Source organism: Equus asinus, chromosome 2 (assembly GCF_041296235.1).
Source record: "Equus asinus isolate D_3611 breed Donkey chromosome 2, EquAss-T2T_v2, whole genome shotgun sequence".
NCBI classification, from domain to species: domain Eukaryota; kingdom Metazoa; phylum Chordata; class Mammalia; order Perissodactyla; family Equidae; genus Equus; species Equus asinus.
The window spans coordinates 56,080,513-56,105,292 of NC_091791.1; the positions used below are offsets into that span (position 1 = coordinate 56,080,513).

General features: G+C 36.3%; 1 protein-coding gene across 14 annotated transcripts in view; it reads right to left on the minus strand.

The window, feature by feature from the left end:
* CTNNA3 (catenin alpha 3) overlaps positions 1–24,780 on the minus strand; it is a 1,499,312-nt gene that overhangs the window by 651,166 nt on the left and 823,366 nt on the right. Inside the window, exon 11 of one of the 14 annotated variants that reach the window (XM_070488695.1) lies at positions 6,668–8,358. The exons of 12 other annotated variants lie outside the window; for them this stretch is intronic. In XM_070488695.1, the coding sequence (XP_070344796.1) occupies positions 8,311–8,358 (48 nt within the window). In that variant the 3' untranslated portion in view covers positions 6,668–8,310. Of the gene's footprint in view, positions 1–6,667; positions 8,359–24,780 lie in introns of those variants that run through there. One more of the 14 variants, XM_070488685.1, reaches the window with a different exon arrangement.

Here is a 24,780-nt window from a genome sequence, read left to right on the forward strand (position 1 = left end):
CCTAATGCTTTAGTGGGCCAAATCACTCAGCATGCTCTATATATGCTGTGCTCTCACCTACATCTATATCTTTGGGCTTTGATCCCTCAAGCCAATTTAGGAGTCCTGTGCTCTCAAAGAACGTTGCTTTCCTCCACTTTAAATATTTATTATTTAAATTATTTAAATATGTATTAAATATTTAAAATGAATCGCATTTCCATTGTTTTCTTGTAGATGTGCCTTCTTGATCAGATTTTAAGATGCTTGAGTATAAAATCTGTCTCTTTAATTGTTTCCATGGCATAGTGCCTGGAATATTGATAGACATATATGGACCATCTGACTTGTATTGTGTATACCTGTCTATTGATCTCTATATCTGTTGTGCTTTGCATGATCCCTTGCTAATGCTGGGTGCTCCTACTAGTTCCATTATGGCCAGGTATGTTACCTTAGACAAGTCACATAAACTTTCTGACCCTAACTTATCATCTGATAATGCCTGTTCTCTTCTTTAAGAGCAAAAGATACGCTCAAATTATTTGAAGAAATTAATGATCAAATACTTGTAGTATCAGGGGCAGGCCCCATGGCCGAGGGATTGAGTTCGCATGCTCCGCTTCAGCGGCCTAGGGTTTCACTGGTTCAGATCCTGGGCACGGACATGGCACTGTTCATCAGGCCATGCTGAGGGGGGATCCCACATAGTACAACCAGAAGGACTCACAGCTAAAAGATATGCAACTATGTACTAGGGAGATTTGGGGGAAAAAAGCAGAAAGAAAAAAAAGGATTCGCAACAGTTGTTAGCTCAGGTGCCAATCTTCAAAAGAAAAAATACTTATAGTATCAAAGTTAGACTACAGTAAGCACTCTTTGGTCCAGTATTTAGGCCACTGTATAGCAGCTTCAGCACATGGGACATACATACAGGGCACCACTTGAGGAAACCTTGTATGCCCAGAAATACTGCCAAGAGACCAGGGGACCCAGCAGCTGGATGATCTTGAAGAGTAGCATCCTCTCAGGTGGTTTATGGGCAAGAGACTGTTGTGAAGAAGTCAGAGGGACATATTTCGAGACTTATTCTGGTGCAAATGTGTACCTTCCAGGGGGCTCCTTGAGATGGGGTGGGGGGGCTTGGCTATGGGAAAGGAGAGACATGTTCTTTGGCCTCGATGGCAGCAGCTGAGTACTAGTGTAACCTGATACTACTTTTTAGATGCCTGCATTTCAACTGGCATCCCAGGTAGGAATGTGCACTCAGGCATTTAGAAAGCTTTTTCACAATGAGGGCCAAAGAAAAGGTGGAAGCAAGAGGATGGAGGGGAAAGGAATGAAGTTTCCCAGAGGTTAAGTAGTTGCTGACATAAATACATACGTGCACATATATAAATAAAACTAAAAGCTCAGTGAGGAACACCCCTTCTCTAGCATTAATTAAATGTTTGCTCTGATTTAGGAGATGTCATCACACTAACAAAAATATTGAAAAGACCTCGCTCCTCATGCTACCCTCAATTAAAAAAAGAGAGAGAAAGAGGAGAAATGAGCTCCTCGCTATTAGAATTTCTTGGAAATAGACGTAAGTTGAGGGGCTATTCAGAAAAGGAGAGGCAGAAATAGTTGTGTCTTATGACCCCTCCCTCCTTCCCTCCTGCCAGTCTCTACCATATCTGTTGGCTCCCATAGCGTGTTTTATAAACAGTTGGAGAGAAAAGCAAAACTTCAGCTTTGGAAGAGCAAGGATATGCCACCCTTTCACCTGTGGCAAGATGACCCACGTAGTCCCACGACATAAACAGTGCCGCTGTGCAGACTAGCCTTGGCCCCCGGGGGTAAAACTGTGCCATCAGGTGGCCTGCACCAGGGCACAGAAAGGAGCCGACCACACAGACCATTACATTATAACTATTTGGATTTAAAACCAGCTATTTCTTTCTTTATGCAGGGTGTAAGATACGTGACACTTGTTTTTAGAGACATACATTTTCTCATTTGATCTTTTGAAATTTTTTGAAGTATTCCGTACTTTTAGACCATTAGGAAGAGGCTGATGTTGTCATTTTTACTTTCTGTTGTTGCTTAAATTCCATGTATCACACAGCCAAGACGCGCTGAGATCTTGTTCTAGGAATAACCAAAAGTGATTCTTGAAGAAAGAAGCAGAGTCTGTCAAACAAAGTCTCCTTTCTGAAGATGTTCTCTAGCTTGAGAGCTCTTGGCTTAGCTCCTTTGCTCAAACCTGCAGGGAAAAGACTTAGCAGCTCTTTCTACTATCAAATAGAATATTTGTGTATGTCTCTTCAGAACTACAAATCGCTGAGCCCCATGAGAACATTTCAATTTATCTTTGCAATATCAGTAGTCCCACGACATAAAAAGAAATTAGATAAGAAGCAGACTTCATGTGGGCTAGTTGGTTTGTCAAGTTAACACACAGTGAACATCTGATGTTTTTCCTCTCTCAGTTAAAAAAACAAAAATAAAAATAAAAATGCTTTGTGAACAGATTGTTTTTTAAACCAACAAAACTTTTGCTTGGGCTTATGAGAGCCTCCTCGCCTTCATTCCCCTTTTCAGCTCCCATCTCAACTCTTGCATCCTGGCCTTTCTTCCCCAGTTCCACTAAAGTGGCTTTACTGGTGAGCCGCACCTGCATGCACAGGACCATCTCAGGCTCCCAGCTAATCTTCACTGGTTCATCAAGCAGCCTGGCAGGTTTGACTAAAGGATCAGAAGGACTTGGAATGAAGTTGTGTTTCAACTAAAGCTGGGATTTAGTGTCAGCAACGAGCCTTGAGTTTCCCTGGAGCCCTTGAGATGCTCTATGCTGGAACTCTGCCATATGTTGGTCCAGGTTTCAAGCCACAGTATCTGCCTTGATCCCTGCTCCTTAACCTCCCTAGTGACACTCCTTCTAGCCCAGTTTCTTTCCAGAATTGGGACATGCATTTCACCCGGACCCTCTGTCTTGATTCTTACATTTTGTCCAGTGCTTGCCTGCTTTCAGATTCCAGGAATGGAGTATGGGAATCTGTTCCCCATATTCTAGGTCATTGTCTGGAGGTCCTGGTAATAATAGGTCTCATAAAACTCTTTCATCGCTCCCTCATTTACAGTCTGGAATCTTTCCATGTGTTGCTTTACTCACCACATTGTACCACCTAGGAGAATGACTGGTTTTCCCTTTGAACATTATGTCTCAACTTCTTGTCACAGCCAGACTCTGCAGCTCCATTAGGTTCCCTTTTCCTGGGGCAACAACCTGTTTACAACACGCTTTGAGCTGAGTCCATTCTCTTTGAGAAAATATATTATTCCCTCCATTCTGCTGACAAGAGTGTTCTGTGTATATTTGAGTCAGTAATAAATTCCTATTCAACTCTTACTTACCTTTTGTACTAAATATAATAGTATTGGTCTTCTAGGCCAGGAGTGGCATATTGGAAGCCTGATCTAGTCTACCAAAATATTTCTTTAGGAACTGAATTTGTACTCTTTATATATCTGAAGAGCCACAGGCTTCCCCATTCTCTGTCACTGGACACCTCGCTTTTTCATGGAGGGGTTTTCTTAAGAGCTTAGCCTCTAAAGGCATTTGAATTTTTAAACATTTTTCGTAGGTGTTCTAAGAGCTTCTCCTCGCCCACCTCATCACTTTCACTTTTTTCTTTCACTTCTGTCTTCATGTTCCAGTGTAGCTGAGTGAATTTTCACCAGGCTCTACGTCACCCTCAGCGGAGTTGGTGAGGGCACCCACACTGCCCATCTGTACATCGCTAGAGCTACAGCAGAAGAGGAGAGCCACCGAATTGTACTTGCTCACAGTCAGTCCTCCTCACTCTCCTCCCCATGGTCTAAACCCTCATCACACAAACTGCCTGAGGAAGCACCAGGATTAACCCCATAAAGCCCTTTGACCCTGTTTCCTTTAGCCACTGTGTGAGAAGCCCAGAACTCATCAGGCTATGCAGATCTTCTAGTCTGATCCAATTCCAAACCCCTCCTTAACCACTCACAAGCATTCCGCCACATCCTCCAGAAAAGCATTAACAAAATCTTCTGAACATCCCCTTCAATATCTTGCTTTAAATGATACCTGATTTCTCCTTAAAGGAATCTCCCACAAACTTTTCAAAGAGTGGCTATTTTCTCTTCTAAACCTCTCAGTTATTGACCTGTAAATGAGTGGGTTATGTCGTCTTCTTGTCACTCCCCCAATTTTTTTTTCTCTCTTCCCCAAACCCCCAAAGCTCCTTTGAATCCTGAGCTATCAGACTTTATTGCAATTGCTTCTACCTCTCACAGTCATTTACTGTCTTTCTTCTCCCTCTAGGCAGTGATCTCTATGAAAGAAGGGACTGGATCTGATTTGCTTGCTGATGATTTTGCAGGCCTTAGATCAGTGCCTAACACAGAACAGACAATCAGTAAATATTTCTTGAATGAGTAAATGAATAAAATCCATCCAATGTACCTTCCTTCCTTACTTTGATTTCCTAAGTCAATACCCTCTTGTGTCAAAGCCATTACTCTCATCACCAAAGCTAATGACTTTACTTCCTTGAGTTCAGAATCCTCAAACAGCTGCCCGGAAGCATGCCATTCCTTGACCTCACAGCCACGCATTTGTTATACTGGCCACCTCTTATCTTGAAACTAGCTCCTTCAGTGTCGGAGTCCCTGGTTCTTCCATCTCTATCTCTTTTCATCCCTGTTTTGGTTCCTTTACCTCCAGCTAAATGTTCTCAGTGTTTGGTCCTCAGATGTTTCTTTTTTCTATCTTTTCTTTCTCTCCTTTCATGGCAGCATTTACTTCTATGAAGGAAACATAAAATCTGTGTTTTTAGCTTCACCTTTATTTTATGTTCCAATCTTTCATGTTTAACTCCTTGGGAGACATCTATACATGTATCCCACTAATATTTCAGATTGAACATGTTTAAATCAAACTTACCACCTTCCTTCCTAACCTGTTCCTTCTCCTGTTTTTCTATACTTGATAATGAAGTCATGATACTCCTAGTCACCCATATTTGAAATTCCATAGTTATCTTGAATTCCTTCCTCTTCCTTTCCCCCATAACCAATTGGTTGTATAATCTTGTCACTACTACCCATGTCTCTGACATTAACTTTTTCTGTCCACTCTGCAATCACTTTTAACTGGGACATTCTTTATCTCTTGAATAGACAACCCTAAAACTCCATCCTTCTTCTTGAAAGAAATTGGTTTTCCTGGAGCACATCTTTGATTTTGTCACTTCTCTTCCTTGAAGACCTTCATAATGGCCCAATACATATAAAATGCATTCCAAACTCTTTAGAAATGGACTAGAAGATTTATTCACAACATATTTTTCGCAAATTATTTCAAATTCATTTTTTTAATATTTACTTTATTTTTCAGTTAAAATGAACTCCCTACTATTCCCGGTTTAGGCTCATAAATTTTCTCTCTTTTTACTGCTACTCTTGGAGTTTTTTCTCTTTCTTTTTTTGTACAGTTAGCATTCCTTCTCACCACCCTACCCAATGCCTCATCTTTCTAAATCCTACAATCCTCTACAAATGGAAGCCATAGTATTATTATCTCTAATACCTCAAATTATACCCTTGTGAACATATACAAGCCTAGAGCACTTTGCCTTATAGTTATAGGACGCAGTTAGCAACAGTTAAGGTCATCAAAAGCGTGCTAAATGCCAGTTCACTGCACAGAACATTCTACAGCCATCTTACATACTTATTCTTGATAAAAATAAATCCCAGCAGGGACTAGAATGGTGACCCTGATTGTGAATAACGGCATGCATGCAGTGCCCTGCAATGGCTACCAGAAAACAAGAGTGTAAGTTAATAGCCTGTGTTGTCTCTTAACTGCCCATTGCCAGCAATAGGTTTTGCTCTATATAGTCTAGATTCCCAGTTTCAAGGGTCTTCACTCCTATCAGGCAGAAGTGCTGTAATGAGAACAAGCCGAGAAGGGAATGGTGCAGGCAACAAGCCAAAAGCCGAGTTGTGTTAGAACAGCCTGGTCAGGGAAGCAGAGGAACAAATAATTGAAATTCGAAAAAACTAGATGTTCAGAGGTGGGAGCAGTCTCATGAATCAGACTTGAAAATTTAATTTGAGGGCTTTTCTCCTTCTTGCATCATAATTTTTCCCTCCTGGAGTTGTGCTACAGGCTTGAACAAAGGAAGTGGAATGTAATTAAACGATGGGAATCTGCTTCATTAATAGATTACTACTCCCTGTGTTTCCTCGGGTCAAGGATGTTTCTAAAAGTGCTGCTTGGCAACAAGGCTCCACACAATCTGGATAACGGTCCATGGCTGGAGAAGAAACACCGAAATACGTGCATGAGGAGAACACATGTTTGCTGTTGACTGATAGAGAAATTTAGTTACTTAGCTCATTAAATGTGCTGCCTACAAATACTCATGCTTTTTAACCAATTGACATTTGTCCAATCAAACCTAATTTCTCACACCAATTAACTACTGAGATGTTGTCACAAGATAGTGAGATGTTAAGTTGCCTTTGCAATTCACAAATGGTCGTAAGATTCCTAGAAAACATGCACATGGATGTGCATCTCTATGCCCACAGAGAATATGCCATTAATCTGCACTAATAAAGGGAACAGCAGGCTAATCATAGCTCATTTATATTTGGCTTTGGAATGTGTTATATGTTTTTTGGCAGAAGATTTACCTTACTAATTATGTCTTACTTAAATTAATAATACAGTTAATATGCATTCCCTTAGCACACACTAGTTGATAGTGAGAAGAAATATGCTAAGTGATCAGGGAAAATCATCCTGGAATTTAAAAGCTTCTCTGAATATTTTGTGTGTATATGTGTGTTGACATTGTACATATATTTAGGATAAAAATCCTCAACATATGAAGAAATAAGAGTTGAAATCATGTCTGAAAATTCCTGTCGCCTATTGGCTAATTCACGTCATCATTGTTTCTCTGTGGAGAACAATGAGGAGGACAAAAAGAGAAACTGACTCCTTCTGAGACTAATAAATTAGGAAGTTAAATTTTCAATTAACAAATATGTGTGTAGGACATCAATTATATGCTGAGCACTGTGCTTGGTATTGTAAAAGGTTTTGATGAAATATAGTCTATTTTTGGCTTTAAGATGTAAAAATATGAAGAGACCCATTCCTGATATGCACTGGTTGATAACTGCCTTGTTTCTACAGACAGACACACTCTTATAAACCATCTCTTACAGAGAGCATGGTTGTTGATGTGAGGGAGACGGTAGTAATTATGGATTTCCCTTTGAACAGAGTCAGGGAAGTTGGGGTGATTTCCCGGTATATGAAGTCCATGAGCAAAATAGGCACATGTATCTTTGCCGAAGCTCTGTGAGGTGGAGCTTTAACTCTCCTTCCCCAATTTACAATCAAGAGTAAGTAATATCCTCTAGCAATTCTACACTGGCATAATCACATTGCTTACTTACTGCATTGGCGATACCTTCCCAGACAAACCCAGACAGTTGGTCACCATGGCTGATATGAAGATTCTAATACCCTGCACTGAATAAAGTGTTTGATAATGTAATGTTGATCCACCTGCTTTTGCAATCAATCATTCAAAATTACATGTGGAAAGCAAACCTCACTTGTTTCACAATTCATAGACATATTTATTTCAGAGATCGTAATATACTGATTTTTGCCTCTCTCACTTTTAGTACAAGCATTGCAAAAGACCCTTGCAAGTTCAGCTACAAACTACCACTGAGTCCCTTCTATTATTTAAGTCTGGTTAGTTAGTCCTTTGGGCCAATATTCATCCATTGATATCATTATAACATTGCAGAAAAAAAAAATACTGGATGTAAGTCTCTTCTAAACTTCTTTCTTTATAGACTAGGACAAATTACTCAATTTCCATGTGTAAAATACGTATACTGACACTCACATTATGGTATAATTATAAGAACTAGAAATAATATCTGTTAAATGCTTTAGCAAAGTGCTTTGTTATTTTAGAAATACTTCCTTTTTTTGAGTGGAGTGCTACTCTGATTCTTTTTAAACCAACTCATCTATGTCACAAAATAGTGAGATTGTAATGATAGAAATTTTGGGACACAAAAATCAGAGAATGGTTGGGGCCAGCCTAGTGGCACAACAGTTAAGTTCGCACCTTCCACTTCGGCGATGCAGTTTCGCTGGTTCGGATTCCAGGTGTGGACCTGTGCGCCGCTCGTCAAGCCCATGCTGAGGCGGCATCCCACATATAGAGTAGAGGAAGATGAGCATGGATGTTAGGTCAGGGCCAGTCTTCCTCAGAAAAAAAGAGGAGGATTGGTGGCAGACGTTAGCTCAGAGCTAATCTTCCTCAAAGAGAAAAGAAAAATCAGAGAATAGTCAAAGGATCTCACAGTCTCTTTCACAGGGTAAAATAGGAAATTGGAAAAAAATAAATATGATGCAACTAAATATCTAAAACCTGTAATTCAACAGCTTATTAATACATAAAAAGTCTATGGCAATATCAAAGGTTAATAAAAATGAACACTGACATGGCTTTGAAAAATGAATTCAGTAGGGCTAAATTAATAAAGTGCCCATGTGAGTGAGATGATATTCTCGTATTGTATTATGCTCCTTGGGCCAATCTAGGAATATTATAATCCATTCTGAGCATCACACGGAGGGGTATTACCAAAAAATAAACTGGAAAGTCTTCAGAGAAGAGCGGTTCTGATAATGAAAGAGCTAAAAGGAACCACTGAAGGGGCTAAAAATTTACCTTGGAGAAGAGGGAGCGTATGGTGTACATGAGAGCTGACTTCAAATATCTCAAGGGGTGTCATGGGAGAGAACCCTAAACACTAGAGTAATGCCTACAGGGTAAACATATTTCTTTGTTTTACTTTATATAAGTGTACAATTTTCATCTTTTTGAAAAAAGCATGGACATAGGACCCAACAAATCCAGTAGAAAGTTTCATCTCCCATTAAGCAGCAATGTGACACTGGATATTAAACCTCTTTGAGTTTATTTTTCTAAACTCTAAATCATGTTAACAACAAGGTAGGTATAGGATTAAATGAAGAGACGTATAAAAGCACCAGCACAGTGCCCTGAACCTAATACGTGCTCAACAAAAATCTCTTCCTGTTTCTATCAGTTTATGTCAAAGATGTTCACAGACGGAATTGAGTGTTATGGGAGACAGTGATTGTCTCATCCTAGAAATTGCTTAAACAAAGGCTAAATAACCCTTAGAAGAATATAAGAGAGGAGAGTCAAGCTTCAGAACTGGTATTAGCTTACTTTCAGGATTTCTTTCAACTCTAAATTTTAAGATCTTGTGATTTTAAACACACACACAATCTTGGAGAAAAGATCAATAAATAGAAACATATATTTGCAAGAGTAAGGACAAATTGACTAATATTTGGAAAATTACTTTATCTCTCTGTTAACTCAAGGTATATAGTGGTCCATTTTATACTGGTGAAGGGGGAAAAAAACTGAAATTGGTAAATCTCAGCACAGGCCGTGCCTCATTAAACAAGTATGTCTTTCCTTGCTTGATGTATACACCAGTTCAACATTTTCAGAGGACACTCTGACAGTAATCAAATATAATAACCTACTTGTCCTATTCCTTGATATTTACATTAAGGAAATATTTCTTTTCAAGAAATGATTCTTTTAAAAAGTCAACTGGTAGACTAAATCCAAGAAAGGGATGGTATATAGCAAAAAACAGAAAGGAATTTTAGTAAATGAATGAGTAGAATGTTGAATTTAGCAGTAGTTTTGAGTAATGCCATGAACTCATCCACCGTATTCTTTGCTGAAAAAAGAGAAAATGATTTGTTACATCAGCAGCCCAGACTGCTAGGAACATATGTACATCAAATGATAGGTAATATTACTTTAATAAAATGTAAAAGGTAAATTATGGTGTTAGGTTTATAAAAGAAAGGTAAAACTGTTATTTCAAATGTGATGCAGGATATGCTACAGGCTCATTCAGGCTATGAAAAAGCCATTTACTTCTTTCAGTTAAAACTTTAGTGTATTTATGTAAAGAAATTTGGATCTTGGAGAGTAGTAGGGCCCTTCCTCACATCCTGCACTAAGTGAAGGGTCTGTTGTTTATGAAATAGTGCTACATGAGAGAGTAAAAGACAATATTGCTTATACATTGTGACAGAGCCTTTAACTGTCCATAAAATCCAGCCTTTCCACCTCCATTAGTAATAGATTTGTAGCTTGGCACATGGCTGCCAGCATCACATTTGCCAATCTCCCTTATTGTTAGAAAAGGTCATGTGACTAATTCAACAGAAGGTAAGCAGATGTGTGTCACAGATGGACAGACTAGCCCTGTCTTCTCCACATTCTTCTGCACCCCTTCTTATAGGCCGGAATGATGAGAACCAGACTGACCTTAGATACCACGTGGTGAAGAAGGCAAAGCTGCCATCAGCCTGAGTGCCTGACTGACCGTATGGAGCAGAGGCACCACTAACCTGGAACACTCATTTGTGACTATTACATGAGAAAAATAAGTTTCTCTCTCTCTTGTTTGAGTCACTGAATTTTGGGACATTTTTCGGTTGTAGTAGCTTAGCACTTAACCCTAACAAATACTCTGATTAAAACTATCAAATGTATGTTTTTATAACAAAACAATGACAAGAGATCCTAGGGAAGTATAAACAGTGATTGTTTTACAGTTGTTTAAATATTTTCAAAAGACTTAACAAGATTTCTCTTGGACAATCAACTATTATGGATCAGTCAAGTGTCAATGAAACACAAAGATATTTCAATCGATTCTGTCTTCCTCTGAAATCCAAGGAAGGCCATAGATTAAAAACAGAAGCACATTTCTATGGCAATTCACATTTGATTCCTAATTGCACATTTACCAGAAGAAAATTTGGCGTTTGAATTCAGCATTTAAATTCAGCAGCAATCTGAATCCCTAAGTTCAATTAAAAAGGTCATTACCCTCTGCAACTGAAGGTGCTCTTTTAATTACAATATTGCTAATGAATTGAGAGAGAAGACAGTTTGGCTTAGTTCAATTAGCACATTTAAGTCAAAGCAAGCTCCTGTGAATTTGGGTGACTTTCCCAAAGGATTATTTTCTTTTTCTTTTTCTTCCTCTTTTCATCTCTTTCCCTTCCTTCCTTTTTTTAAATGGGGAAATTTGAATATAATCCTGACATGTCTCCAATCTCCATTTTATCTGTAAATTGCTGCTAAAGCTGTTAATAGCTAAGTGCCTATAACATTTTGTTTTATAAAACTCTTTGAATTTACATGAATATTGACAAAATAGTTTAAGAAATTTTTAACTTAGCTTACTGAAGTAGAGTGAAACATAAGCTACGTTTTACTTAGCTAAAAACAATAATTGTCCAATTGCTTTATCACGGTACGTTGCACACACTGCTATGGAAATGGAAAAAAAAGTGGACATATTTGGTACTTGACTTCCAACAGTTGTTTACCAGGGTTAATTTTTATTAAGAAAGAGGCATTGCATGATGACATTCCAAACTAAAGAGTACTACAGAATATGTTCCTGTAGAGAGCTCTGAGCTTCCCTATTGGCTAGGATTCAGATGAGTTTAAGTGTAAGTTTTCACGTAAATGAGAGATGGTCTTCTCCTCAAAGTGACTTGTAAAGCTCAGAAAATTAACTCTTATGCTCAAGCTAATAATAACAGAAGCTCTGCTACCAGATTAAATTTAAATAAAGTTCATAACAGTTGCTTGTAGCATCTGGATTTTAACTTCAGGGGAAGATAGTTGATTCTAATTTGCCTAGGTTATTGTCTTCCTTGCTATGCCAGTAGGGGGCTTAGAGAAGTTGTCCATGCAAAACCATGCAAAACGTGCCACAGATTCTAGTCTGCTAGACTCAGGGTTTTACTCATTCATTCAACAAAAGCAGAGAGCAGCCCGCTGTGAGCTTGAAGCTAGCCAGCTACGCAGAGGAAAAGCTAGAGCCCGCTCTTTTTGTAAATTGTCATTAAGACCTTCTCTCAGCAAAGAAGCAGCAATTTCCCTCTAATTGACCACTGCACTCGGAGACGTGTGTTCAGAACATCCTCCTCTGACAAGGCATCTATTTAGCTTTGTATCCTGAGCAAAACCTTATCTTTTAAAAATATTCTTGCTTATTATATTCAACTAAGATATGTCCTTTAAAGAAAATTTGGAAATAAAAAAAGGAAAACTATTATCCTATTGCCTGAAACAAATAACGTTAACATTTTTCTTTATTTCCTTTCAGATTTTATCTTTTTTCTTTCTCTCTTGTTTGTAGTTTAGAAAAAAAAGTTGCAATTATATTGTTTTGTTCATTTGTTCTCAGTGTTATCACAAACTTTTCATAAAAAATTAAATGGCAGCATATTTCATAATATACCATCCATTTTTCTCATTGTTTTCCTCCTTGGGGTTATAATTGAGATAATCATCTTTGTAAATAACATTTTCCTAGGAGTAGAAGTATTATCAAAAAATAAGAATATTGTTTAATTTGCTTCATTCATACTGTGAAAGTGTATTCCCCAAGGTTGAAACAAATTGCACTCCATCTAACAAGACAGGAGAATGCCGACTTAATTTTACTCAGGTATGTACATAGTAAGTAGTTTATCAGGTGTATGTATAATTTTCCAATGAGATAGGAAAATGATTGCATGCCATAGTTATTTTAAAATTTCCCTATATTTGTTAATTAAAGTATAGTGCTTTGTGAAAAGCCTCTTCATATCCATTTTCTGTTATGTTGTTACTGATCTTTTGTCTATTTTTCCTTCTTTTCAATGGCTTATTATGTATGCCATAAACTATGATAAAACAATCATGTTACTTTTTAAATTAATTTTTGAGAATGCTGTACATATCAAAAGTATGAACTCATATTTTGTCATATTTATTCAAATATTTTTCAGATATGATTGGATTTTAATTTTTTTCTGACTTTGATGTTCAGGAATAATACAATTTTCATAGCTAATTGAGATGTATTTCCTATATCAAGATGTTTTCTTCCCATTTTTTTCCAATTCTGATAAATTTCTATAGTACTCGGCAAAGTCCCAAGTATTTTTTTGTCATTCCTAAGAAAACGATTGATATTTTAAAAATCTTTTCACGTTATTGAATTTTATTACTAATTCAAAGAAATTCTGGCTAATTGTCATATATACATCTTTGTATCTATCATCTGCAAACTACACTGTAATTTGTTTTCTTTCTCCAGTAATTATCTTCCTTATTTTTATTATTCTCACAGAAGCCCAAACTTCCATTACTATACAAAATAAAAAGAAGAAGAAGAAAAAGGAAGAGAGGAAGGAGGAGGAGGAGGGAGAGAGGGGAGGAGAAAGAGAGGGGAGGAGAGGTGGTAGGAGACGAGGAGGAAAAAAGGAAAAGAATCTTTACTGTTAGTTGTTAATGTAAGACTGGTATTTTTTAGCATGTTAAGGAAACATCCTTTTACTTCGATATTTCTGAAAAGTATTTTGTTGGTGGTGCTGGTGAAGAAATTTTTTACAGTTAAAGCTAGAAATATATGTTCCATTTTATCAACAATTTTCTTTTTCTTGAGGAAGATTAGCCCTGAGCTAACATCTGCTGCCAATCATCCTCTTTTTGCTGAGGAAGACTGGCCCTGAGCTAACATCCGTGCCCATCTTCCTCTACTTTATATGTGGGATGCCTGCCACAGCATGGCTTGCCAAGTGGTGCCATGTCTGCACCCGGGATCCAAACCTATGAACCCCGGGCTGCTGAAGCGAAACAAGTGAACTTAACCACTGCGCCACAAGGCCAACCCCACTTTATCAACATTTTTTGATATCTATCATAAATATCAGAATGTTTTTTATTTTTATCTCTTTTTGATATAATACACATTAATATTCTCTTGATTACATAATATTTAACCAAGCTATTCTTCTGCCTGACTGACTAGGAAATGGTAGAAGTTTCCTGAATGTTTTTTTAAATTTGTTTTTCTAATATTTTATATTGGATTTTGACATCCATAATCACAAGAAATATCTTCTATAGTTATCACTTCGTCTTATCTTTGTCATGCTTTGCTATCAGAATTATGTCTGGATACTTGAATTGGTAGTTTTATATCTTTTTGCATTTTCTGTGACAAATTCTATAGCATGGGAATAATCAGTTATATTAAAGTTCTAAAAATTTGAGGCCAACGTCTTATTTGAAAGTAATTATTTGATAACATTTTAATATTATTCATGACTAGTGAAACATTTAGAATGTTCATACTTCTTGGTTCAATTTTGCCAACGTGTATTTCTCAGAAAATTGTTTCTGAGACCTTCAAATGTACTAAGATTTAGTTGTACATAGTATTTCCTTAAAAAATTTATTACTCTGTGAATATATTCCCATTTTAATTTATAACATTTATAATTTATATGTTTAGCTCTTATTATTTGATTTGCTGTGGGTTGGTCTCTGTTTTGTTTTAAATAACCAGAGTTAATGTGTGTATCAATTCTTCTGATATTGTTTCTAAGTAAATTCTTGCTTTTATCTCTATCATTTTCTTTTCTCATTTTTTTGTTAATTCGCGAGGAGATTAAAGGAGAAATTATTTCTTCAGAATTTTCCCTCTGCTCCTGTTCTTGCCATGGTTCACTGTGGGCAGAGTAAACTCCCTGCTCCATTGACCTGGGTTTGGCCATGACACTTGTTTTTAGCAGTAGGATGTGGGTAAAAGAGAAAGTACGCTATCTCCAAGCAGGGGCTTTAAGAAACATTCCATAGGTTTCTCTTCATGTGTCTTGTGTTCTGCCTTTTGCCTTGGGAACATATATCCTACATAAGGGGTGATCCTTCCGTCAGCATCACAGAAATAAAAGACACATGGAGCAGACGTGAACTCAACCTGCAGACAGCAGTGGAGCTGCTGCTCCTGAGGACCATCCAGACTCTCTCATTCAGCTTGCTGGGAAATAGACATTTACCGTAGTCATTGAGATTGCAGGTTGCCATGCAGAGTGACAAGTGAAAAGTGACATATACAATTTTATATTAACCTTTCTATCACAATATGTTGACCTCTTACTTCATTTATGTTCCATTTTTCTGTTTTAGTGAAAAAAAAAAGCCAGAATTCTGTCACTGAGTATAACTTTGATAATATGTCAGAAATTTTATATTCTCATTTTTAAAACTTTCTAAATAGTATGAAATTACAGTTATTATACTCTATTTGACCTAACAGACATTTAAAATATGTACTTTTAAAAATTTTAAAAATTTCTACGTGTTTTCAGTTTTTTAATGTATTTATTTACAGCATCATGTAGTATTTTTAGAGAGATGTGACCTTATGAATATTGTCTTTTTGAATAAATTTAGGTTGTCTTTATGGCCTACAATCTATTTTAAAACTGTTTTGGTAAACAGTTGAAAATAATATTTATTTGACCTCTAGTGACACTTTATATTTAGATACTTTTTAACTTAATCTGAAAATTAGGATGTAATTGGGGAGACAAATCAGTTGCCTTTATTACTATGACTGACAAGTTTGGACATATCTCTGCATTCTTTGCTTCATTTCCTTTAGTGATGCAAAAATAAAACTTTTATATCCTCCTAAGTTTTCACATTTTTTTAATGATGAGCAAATTGAAGAAAAATACAAAAATATTGGCCCACCAACACATCCCCTGCCCCAACTCAGTGTAAAATGAAAAACATGGAATGATTTTTCATTTCTAGATAGGCTTAATTATCAATATTCAACAATATATTTTGGGATTGTAGAAGCTGACTATGATTATTTTATGCCTAAAACAATCATACAATTACTCTCTTGGATTTTTTTTTTTTAACATTTGCAATACATTCAGTGACTAGCTTTGCAAAGAATTCTTGTGAATTAGTTCTTTATGGTGAACTGGAATCATGAATTCTCCATTTTTTAGCTATCAAATGCTCCTCATTTTTCATTTGGTTGGAAAATAATTCAAGCAGTATTATTCAAAAATGATTCATCAGTGACATATTTTTGAATACTTGCATTTTAAAGACTGACAACATACAAATGACAGCATGGCTACACGTATAACTATTGAAATGCAATTTTTTGTTTCGTGTAAGACCCCATATAAGTGCTTCCATTTTCTTCTGGCATTTATTATAGTGCAAACAAAATCTGATGTTAATTTAATGCTTGTGTCTTTTAAGTAACATTTCTCACTCCTCCATATTGAAGGCTATGTCTTGATTATTGGAATTTTAAAATCTGGCAGTGTATTTCTAGACATGGGTTTCTTTTTTTCATTAACTTTCCATGAAACACAGGGATCTCTTTAAACTTACAAACTCAAAATTTACTAGTTCAGAAAATAGTTCATTATGACTTTGTTATTATTTTTGGTCCATTTGTTTGGTTTTATTTCCAAGGATTGTCAGCTATCTATAAATTGCATCTTTGTTTTCTCTCCTGCATATCTATTGTATCTTTGATTAATTCACATTCTTAGTATGTTTTTCTAAGTTGTTCTCTAAATCACTGATTGGATTTCATGTTTTGCAGAGTCTGTTTTTACCATCTCCCATAAATACTTTTATCATTTCATAAATTTGTATTTTTCTAATTTTCCCTCTTATCCCAGATTTCTTATGCCTACAAACTGTATTTCTGCAAATGATCATTTTATATCATCTTTCACCACTTCTTCAGATATTTTATGTTTCCTAGTCCTTTACTGATTTCCCTCTTATCCCAGATTTCTTATGCCTACAAACTGTATTTCTGCAAATGATCATTTTATATCATCTTTCACCACTTCTTCAGATATTTTATGTTTCCTAGTCCTTTACTGAGAAACTAAAGAATACGCATTCTAGAAAAATTTGTTCTTAAAATAATGACTTATCTTTGCAATCTTAAGACACTAAATCCTTCTTATGTTATTAAGTCTTTCCATAGACCCGAATTTGGCTTTCATTGACTTGTATGAGGGGATCTCTACCCGTGTCCAACATGTTTCATACAAATAGATGTACACACTCCCTTTGATTTCCATCACTATTTACCTGTGTGCAGCCAGATGTTCTCTTTCTGTTCTTGTCAATGAAACCCAGTTTAACGGAGGGTGTATCTTCTCCTGCTTCCCTAATTTTTCAAGTAAAATAGGTGAATTTATTTCTGGATAATTTTAAGCAGCCCATTGTTTTTCTTCCAATAGGTGCGGTATCATACTGTTCTACTTACAATTTACTTCATTTAATGTGTTTTCCCAAATCCTTCTCTTTTTAAAACTATTTTATTTTTTAATAAAAATTGTGTATTTTTAAGGAGTACAATATGATGATTTTATATACCTATACATAGTGAAATGATTACTATATCAAGCTAATTAACACATCTATCCCTTCATATAGTTACATTTGTGTGTGTGTATAAGTGAGAGTACGTGAAATTCATCTCAGCACATTTTCAGTATTCAATACAGTATTATTAATTATAGTCTTCATGCAGTACCTTATACTGCTAGACAGTCATCCTACATAACTCCAACTTTGTTCCCTTTCACCAACATATCCCAATTTCTCCCACCTCCCCAGCTGCTCTTATAACCACCTTTCTATTCTCTGGTTCTACAGATTTGACTTTTTTAGATTCCACATATAAGTGAGATCATGCAAGTTATTTTTCTATGTGACTGGTTTATTTCACTTGGCATGGTATCCTCCAAGTTCATCCTTGTTGTTGCAAATAGCAGGATCTCCTTTTTTAAGGTTGAGTAATATTCCATTATACATATACCACAATTTCTTTATCCATTCATCCATCAATAGATACTTAGGTTGTTTCCATATCTTGACTATTGTAAATAATGCTGAAACGAATATGGGAGCACAGATATCTCTTTGAGGTACTGACTTAATTTCATTTGGGTATATACTCAGAAGTGGGGTTGCTGGATCATATGTAGTTCTATCTTAGTTTTTTGAGGAACCTTCAACTGTTTTCCATAATGGCTATGCCAATTGACATTCCCACCAACAGGGCACAATGGCTGCTTTTTCTCCACATCCTCACCAACACTTGTTGTCTTTTATCTTTTTGATAATAGCCATCCTAAGAGATGTGAGGTAATATCTCATTGTAGTTTGATTTGCATTTACCTGATGATTAGTGATGTTGAATATTTTTTCATATATCTTTTGGCCATTTGTATGCCTTCTTTGGAAAAAATATATATTCAGGTCCTTTGCTCATTTTTTAATCAGGTTGTCTGTTTTTGGCTATTGAGTTTTATGAGTTCCTCATGTATTTTGGATTTTAGCTCCCATTGGTTCGCAAATATTTTCTCCCAATCCCTAGGTTACCTTTTCATTTTTTTGATTATTTCCTTTTCTGTGCAGAAGATTTTCAGTTTGATGTTGTCACAATTTTTTATTTTTTGCTTTTGCTGCCTGACCTTTTGGTATCATATTCAAAACATCATTGCCAAAACCAATGTCAAGGAGCCTTTCCCCTATGTTTTCTTCTAGGATTTTCACAGTTTTAAGACCTGATAGACACATACAGAACTTTTCACCCAACAGCAGAGGAATACACATTCTTCTCAAGAATACATGGAACATTCTCCAGGATAGATCATGTTAGGTCACAAAACAAGTCTTAATAAATTTAAGAAGATTGAAATCATACCAAATATCACAATGGAATGAAACTAGAAATCAATAATAGGAAAAAAAGTGAGAAAATTCACAAATAAGTGGAAACTAAGTAACACATTCTTGAACAACCACTGAATCAAGAGGAAATGAAAAGAGAATTTTAAATGTATCAAGAGGAAATAAAAACAGAATTTTATATTTAAAATATCTCAAGACAAACACAAATGAAAACACAACTTACCAAATCTTAGGTATAAAAGAAAATTTCTTCAGTATAATAAAGGCCATTTATGAAAAGCTTACAGCTAACATCATAATCATGGGGAAAACTGAAAACTTTTCTTCAAAGATCCAGTACCAGGCAAGAATGTCCACTCTGGCCACTTCTATTCAACATGGTACTGGAAGTACTAGCAAGAGTGATCAGACAAAAAAAAAAAAAAAAAGAAAGAAGAGAAAGTTAGGAAGAAAGAGAAAAAAAGGAATTCAAATCAGAAAGGAAAAAGTAAAATTATCTCTGCTTAAAGACGACATGATCCTGTATGTAAAAAATCTTAAAAGATTCCACAAAAAACTGTTAGAATAAGTGAATTCAGTAAAGTTGCAGGCTATAAAATCAACACACCAAAATCAGTTGTGTTTCTTTATACCAACAATGATCTATCTGAAAAAGAAATCGAGAAAACAATCCCATTTAGGATACTATAAAAAAAAGACTTAGCTATAAATTTAACCAAGGAGATGAAAGATCTGTACACTGAAAACTGTAAAACATTGATGAAAGAAATTGAAGAAGACACAAATGAGTGAAAAGATATTCTGTGTTCATGGATTGAAACAATTAATATTGTTAAATTGTCCATACTACCAAAAGTGATTTATAGATTTAACATAATCCCTATCAAAATTCTAAGGGCATTTTCCACAGAAATAGACAAAGCAATTCTAAAATTCATAAGGAACCACAAAAGACCCTGAATAGCCAAAGCAATCCTGACGAAGAAGAATAGAGTTAGAGGCATTATACTTCCTGATTTCAAATTATATTTCAAAGCTATTGTGATCAAAATGGTATGGTACTGGCATAAAAGCAGACATATGGTCTGATGGTATAGAACAGAGAGCCCAGAAATAAACCCAAGCATATACAGTCAACTAATATTTGACAAGGACACCAAGAACACACAGTGGAGAAAGGATAATCTCTTCAATGAACGGTGTTGGGAAAACTGAATATCCACACGCAAAAGAATGAACTTGGACTCTACCTTACACTATACACAAAAATCAACTCAAAATGGATTAAAGACTTAAACGTAAGTCCCAATCCACTTCATCTCTGATTGCGTTGTATCCAGAAGTTGCAGTCACCAGAATGGATACAGAAGGAGAACTATTGCTTGTGGTTGGGGGATGTGGAGGAGAATAGGAAACTATTTCAGTCATCTTAGTCACCCTCAGACCTGAGTGACCAGATTCTCTGGATGTGTACATGATTATAAGCCTCTGAACAAAGGATCCAGAGTAGGATGGGTGGAAGACATCTCCTAGCTGCTTCCTACTGGACCATACAGCTTCAGATGTCTAATCAGTTTTCCACTAATCACTTAACCACTTCTCCATCCATCCCATTGCTACCACATTTAGAGCAGCGGTTCTCAGACTTTAGTGTGAATCAGAGCCACCTGGAGGGCCTGTAAAACATTTTTAAAAGATTCCTGTCATACTCGGAGAGCATCTGATTTAATAGGACTGGAGTAGAGCCTGACGATTTGCATTTCTAATAAGCCAGGTGATGCTGATGCCACTGCTCTGAGGACCATGCTTGAGAATCACTAGTTTAGAACAATTCTCCCAAGGGAGTAGCCAATCAGAGATTGAAAATATTTTTCCAACTTTGCATCAGCAAATATGAAGATATAATTAAGCCCAGGAAAAAAAATATATATGTATGAGAAAAGCGTTAAAGGAAGAATTCTAATTTCTGGCTATATTGAAACATGGAGCACAAAGCCTTTCTGAGACTACAACAAGCATGCCCAAGATGACATGCGAATTGGGCAGAAAGGGCTGCTTGTTCCTGGCTGGCCAGACTCTGATCCTTTGAGAATTCATGTCTTGAGAGCAGAATTGTGGGACATTGTGCTTCTATTTCTATTTGTTGTTTTGGGTTATTGCAAAAAAAACTAGGCACTTTATTAAAACGAAAATGGTGTTACTGTTTCAGTCTTACCATGTCTTGAAAGTTCTATTTCTCTAAGAGCAGCCAGGCATGGTGAGACTTTACTCAATCAATAAGAAGAGCACCATGGACTTTAATAAACTAAAGAAATTAGACTTTAGGCTGTTGTGAGAATATTTTCTGAGTGACAATGCAAAACCTAACAGACACAGAGATGGCACACTGACACAGCATCTGTGAGGCTCAGGGGTATATGCTCCCTAGGTTTGGAAGATTCTATGTTTCAATTCCAAAAACAGAAAGTTCCAGATTGCCTTTATGTGATTACACTGTAATATTCAATTTGTCAAATTATTTTTCTTTTATACATTGAGTTATTCATTTTTTCCCAATTCTCTTAAGAATTACCAAATTTGGGTTTTCCAGGACATGGTAGTTCCCTTTAAATGGAATAAAAATGTGCTCTGTTCATTCCTCTTTTGCCTTCTATAGTTTGCTTTCCTCTGCGTGAAAAGGACATTTCTTTGTCAGATGTGTTGTTCTCATGAACACAAACAGAAACTCCTTTTGCAATTGAATTGTCTCTCTCTTTTTGTATCTTTACAAAATTACCGCTATGGGGATTTCACAAGCTGGAAAATAAGCCTGATTAAATTCTACTTGACCTTGTTTGGTCCTTTATTCATAGAACATTTCCTAGAACAAGGAATTTGGGGAAATAGAGAGATGAAAAACAAGCTTGCCCTGAACTTTGAGAAGCAAAACTATTCTCTTTAGATCATACTGTTGTTCTCCAAGTGTGGTCTGTGAGCATCATAGGCATCATCTGTGGGCTTGTTAGAAATGTCGGTCATGGACCCTTGTGAACCAGAAGCTTTGTTTAAACAAGTCCTCCAAGGAAACTATTTTTAAAAACCCTCCAGGTGATTCTTCTGCACATTAAAATTTGGAGACGACTGCCGTAGTACAAGGTAAATTATGATTGAAAAATTTTAAAAGGTTGTCTTAGCATATTTAGGAAGTGGAAGTAATGCCTTCTGATGTAGATAAGGGAAGATTTCTGGCACTTCAACCGGGAAGTAAGGAGGGCTTTCACAGGCCCTGATGGGGAATAGTTATGTAGAAGGGACAGAACTGCATAGGCAAAGTTCCAAGGACAGGGAAACACAAATCTGTGATTGTGGAGAGGGAAGGTAAGTCAAAATACACAGTCTAAAGACATTATCAAAGTACTTCGTGAAAAAAAAGTCCGATATCAGAAAGAGTGAGGGGAGGCCTTGTCGAGTAGCTTATATAGTGCTGGTTATTGAGAAGGGTAATTCCCACTTAGAATGGTCATGTAAACTGAAGACTGGGAATACATAAAGTTAGATTTTTCGAGCTGAAAAAGGCCTTCAGCATAATCTACTACAACTCATTACACAAGGCATGAGTTCCTCTTCCACAACATGTTGGATAAGTGTTTGCTACTAAGATTCCCTTCCACATACAGAAGATATCTAATTAGCCAGACAAAGGAGTCCTCTTCTACTGATCCCAATTTCTTTTTGTTTGTCCTTTTCACCTGCTCATGAGTTAATATCTCTAGATACTGAAAAATTTTAATATATTATTCTTTCCTGCTTTATTATACTGCTTAATTGACAGGCTTGTATTTTACATCATTTCCTCTTCCCCTAGTTTTTTACCATTCATTCATGAATTTAAAATAGCAACATGAAAGACCAAAACAATTAATTTTCATTGATATGAAATGAAGAGGTATAAAATTAAGCTAAGGGACATAAGACCCAGGATGGTCCAACACACAGGCCAAGGTTGCATTTGCCTATATGGTGTGGTCAAAACAGCATGAAAAAGATTGACTGAGCCACAACACCTTCCCACTGGCTGGTGATGTTGGTTAAATAAGATACATGTTCTTTACAGGGATAAGCCTAGGTCATCAGATTGCTTTAGAGGCTAAAATGTCAACAGGCATCATTGGATCTGTTTAAATACAGAGCAATTGCTAATATCTAGAGAGGGTAGACCCCTAGCACTAGGGAAAAAGACCTCTAAAGGGGGTAGACCTCTACGAAGAAAACTAATAAAGTCATCAGGGTATGACTTTTTACCTGTACATAAAAGTTTGCTTACATGTAAGTCAACCACCATTAAGAGATTTTGTAAATACTTCCTGAAAAAATGAGACATCCCGTGGTTTACCTGAGAGAGATACTCTAAAGCCATTTTGGAGAGACACTAGAAAGTATTCTCAAAATGACGTGACTTTTACATTTCTGCTGTAAGGAAAACTATCATACGCTCAATTGGATTGTACAGTGCCTGGTGTGAGGTGCTTCTAGTTATTGATGAAAGAGAAAATTGTATAGGAAGAATGCATTCAGAGTGACAATGAGAGCTCTAGAGAGGAGGAGAAGACACAGGAGGAAAAGCGGGAGGAGGGCGGGGCAGAGAGTAAATTGTGGGTGGGAGGGCTGCAGTCTGTAGAAAAGTGACTGCTCTCATGGAGCAAAATCATCCTCTGATTCTAAAAGCAACTGATTCCACACCGGCAAAGAAAGCTTTGGATCACTTATTAGATTTTTATAGATAATCTGGACACACCAAGGACTGATTAGGTAAATTTGTTTTGAGAAGTTTGTTTATTTCTCTCTTCTTAATGTAGATTTCCATTTCTTTGAATTGGACAAAAATACCATTCATTTGAATAATTAAGAAGTCATTTATTATGAGGACATAGAATCATGTCATTTGCATATGACATTCTTTTTTGGATCATAGAACTGATAGAATTTTAGTGCTAGAAGCAACTTATAGATCACCTATTGCCACATCTTTATCTAATGGAATGGTTAACACTGTTAAACTCACTCAACTGCTTAGTGAGAGAGCTGAAGAGGGCAGAACATTTGTCTTGTGCCTCAGTGCTGCTCTCTACTGTTCCATATTGCCTCTTTCTACATATCATCTGATGGTCACTGGCTACTCAGAGGTGAGAGAAAAGTTGTTTGATTTGCATTTATATTTTAAAAATTTGGCTTTATGTTATTATATAATTGGCTAGTTAGGTAGTTTAAAATCTCAAATACTGTTTCATAAAGTGATCCTACCTTATAATATATACCTATAATAATAGGTATATATTAGCTAATATATGATCCCCAAATAAAATGCTTAGCAAATGATACAGAGAAAAAATAATCAGTGTAATTAAGACTCTTTTGTGTTTCAATAAATGAAACTGTTCATTTGAGTTTATTCTTGAGTCTGAGGTGTAATCAATATGTCTTTAGGAGTTCTAAAGGTTTCTTTATATTGGGAAATGAATTGCAATAAAGTATTTCAGAAGTCATCACCCCCAAGTGATGGTTTAATGACCTCTGAAATATCTTACTTCATTCTAGTGCTAAATTCTTTTAACCACACTAACACGGAAGCTCTTTAAAAGCCTAGAGTCACAATTTAAGACCCTGGCTTTGCTATTTTTTATGGATTGGCATAAACTCAGTCACCTGTTCACGGTCAGCTCTGCCCTCAGCACTTCACCACTCTCATTCACAATGTTGTCATCTCCATGTACCTAGTTATCAGTCACAACAAGGTCTATGGCTCCTCTTAGTGTGCATCATGCTATTTGTTATCCTCAAGTTCGGTGCCTTTTCAAGTTTGGCATCTGCAGAAATATCAACGCAGATTCCTAAGATTTTAAAACAATGTAAAAAGTCCATATTTACCTTGTATTTGGTTATTCTGCAATTGCTCAAGGCCAACCAGTAAACTCGGTAAAAACTACACCAGAGAATGAGTTCGTCTGCTGGCATTAACTCTACCACTTAGAAACAAATTGTCAAGAGGCACAGAATAGCTAAAGGACTAGATTATCTGTGCACCATCCTT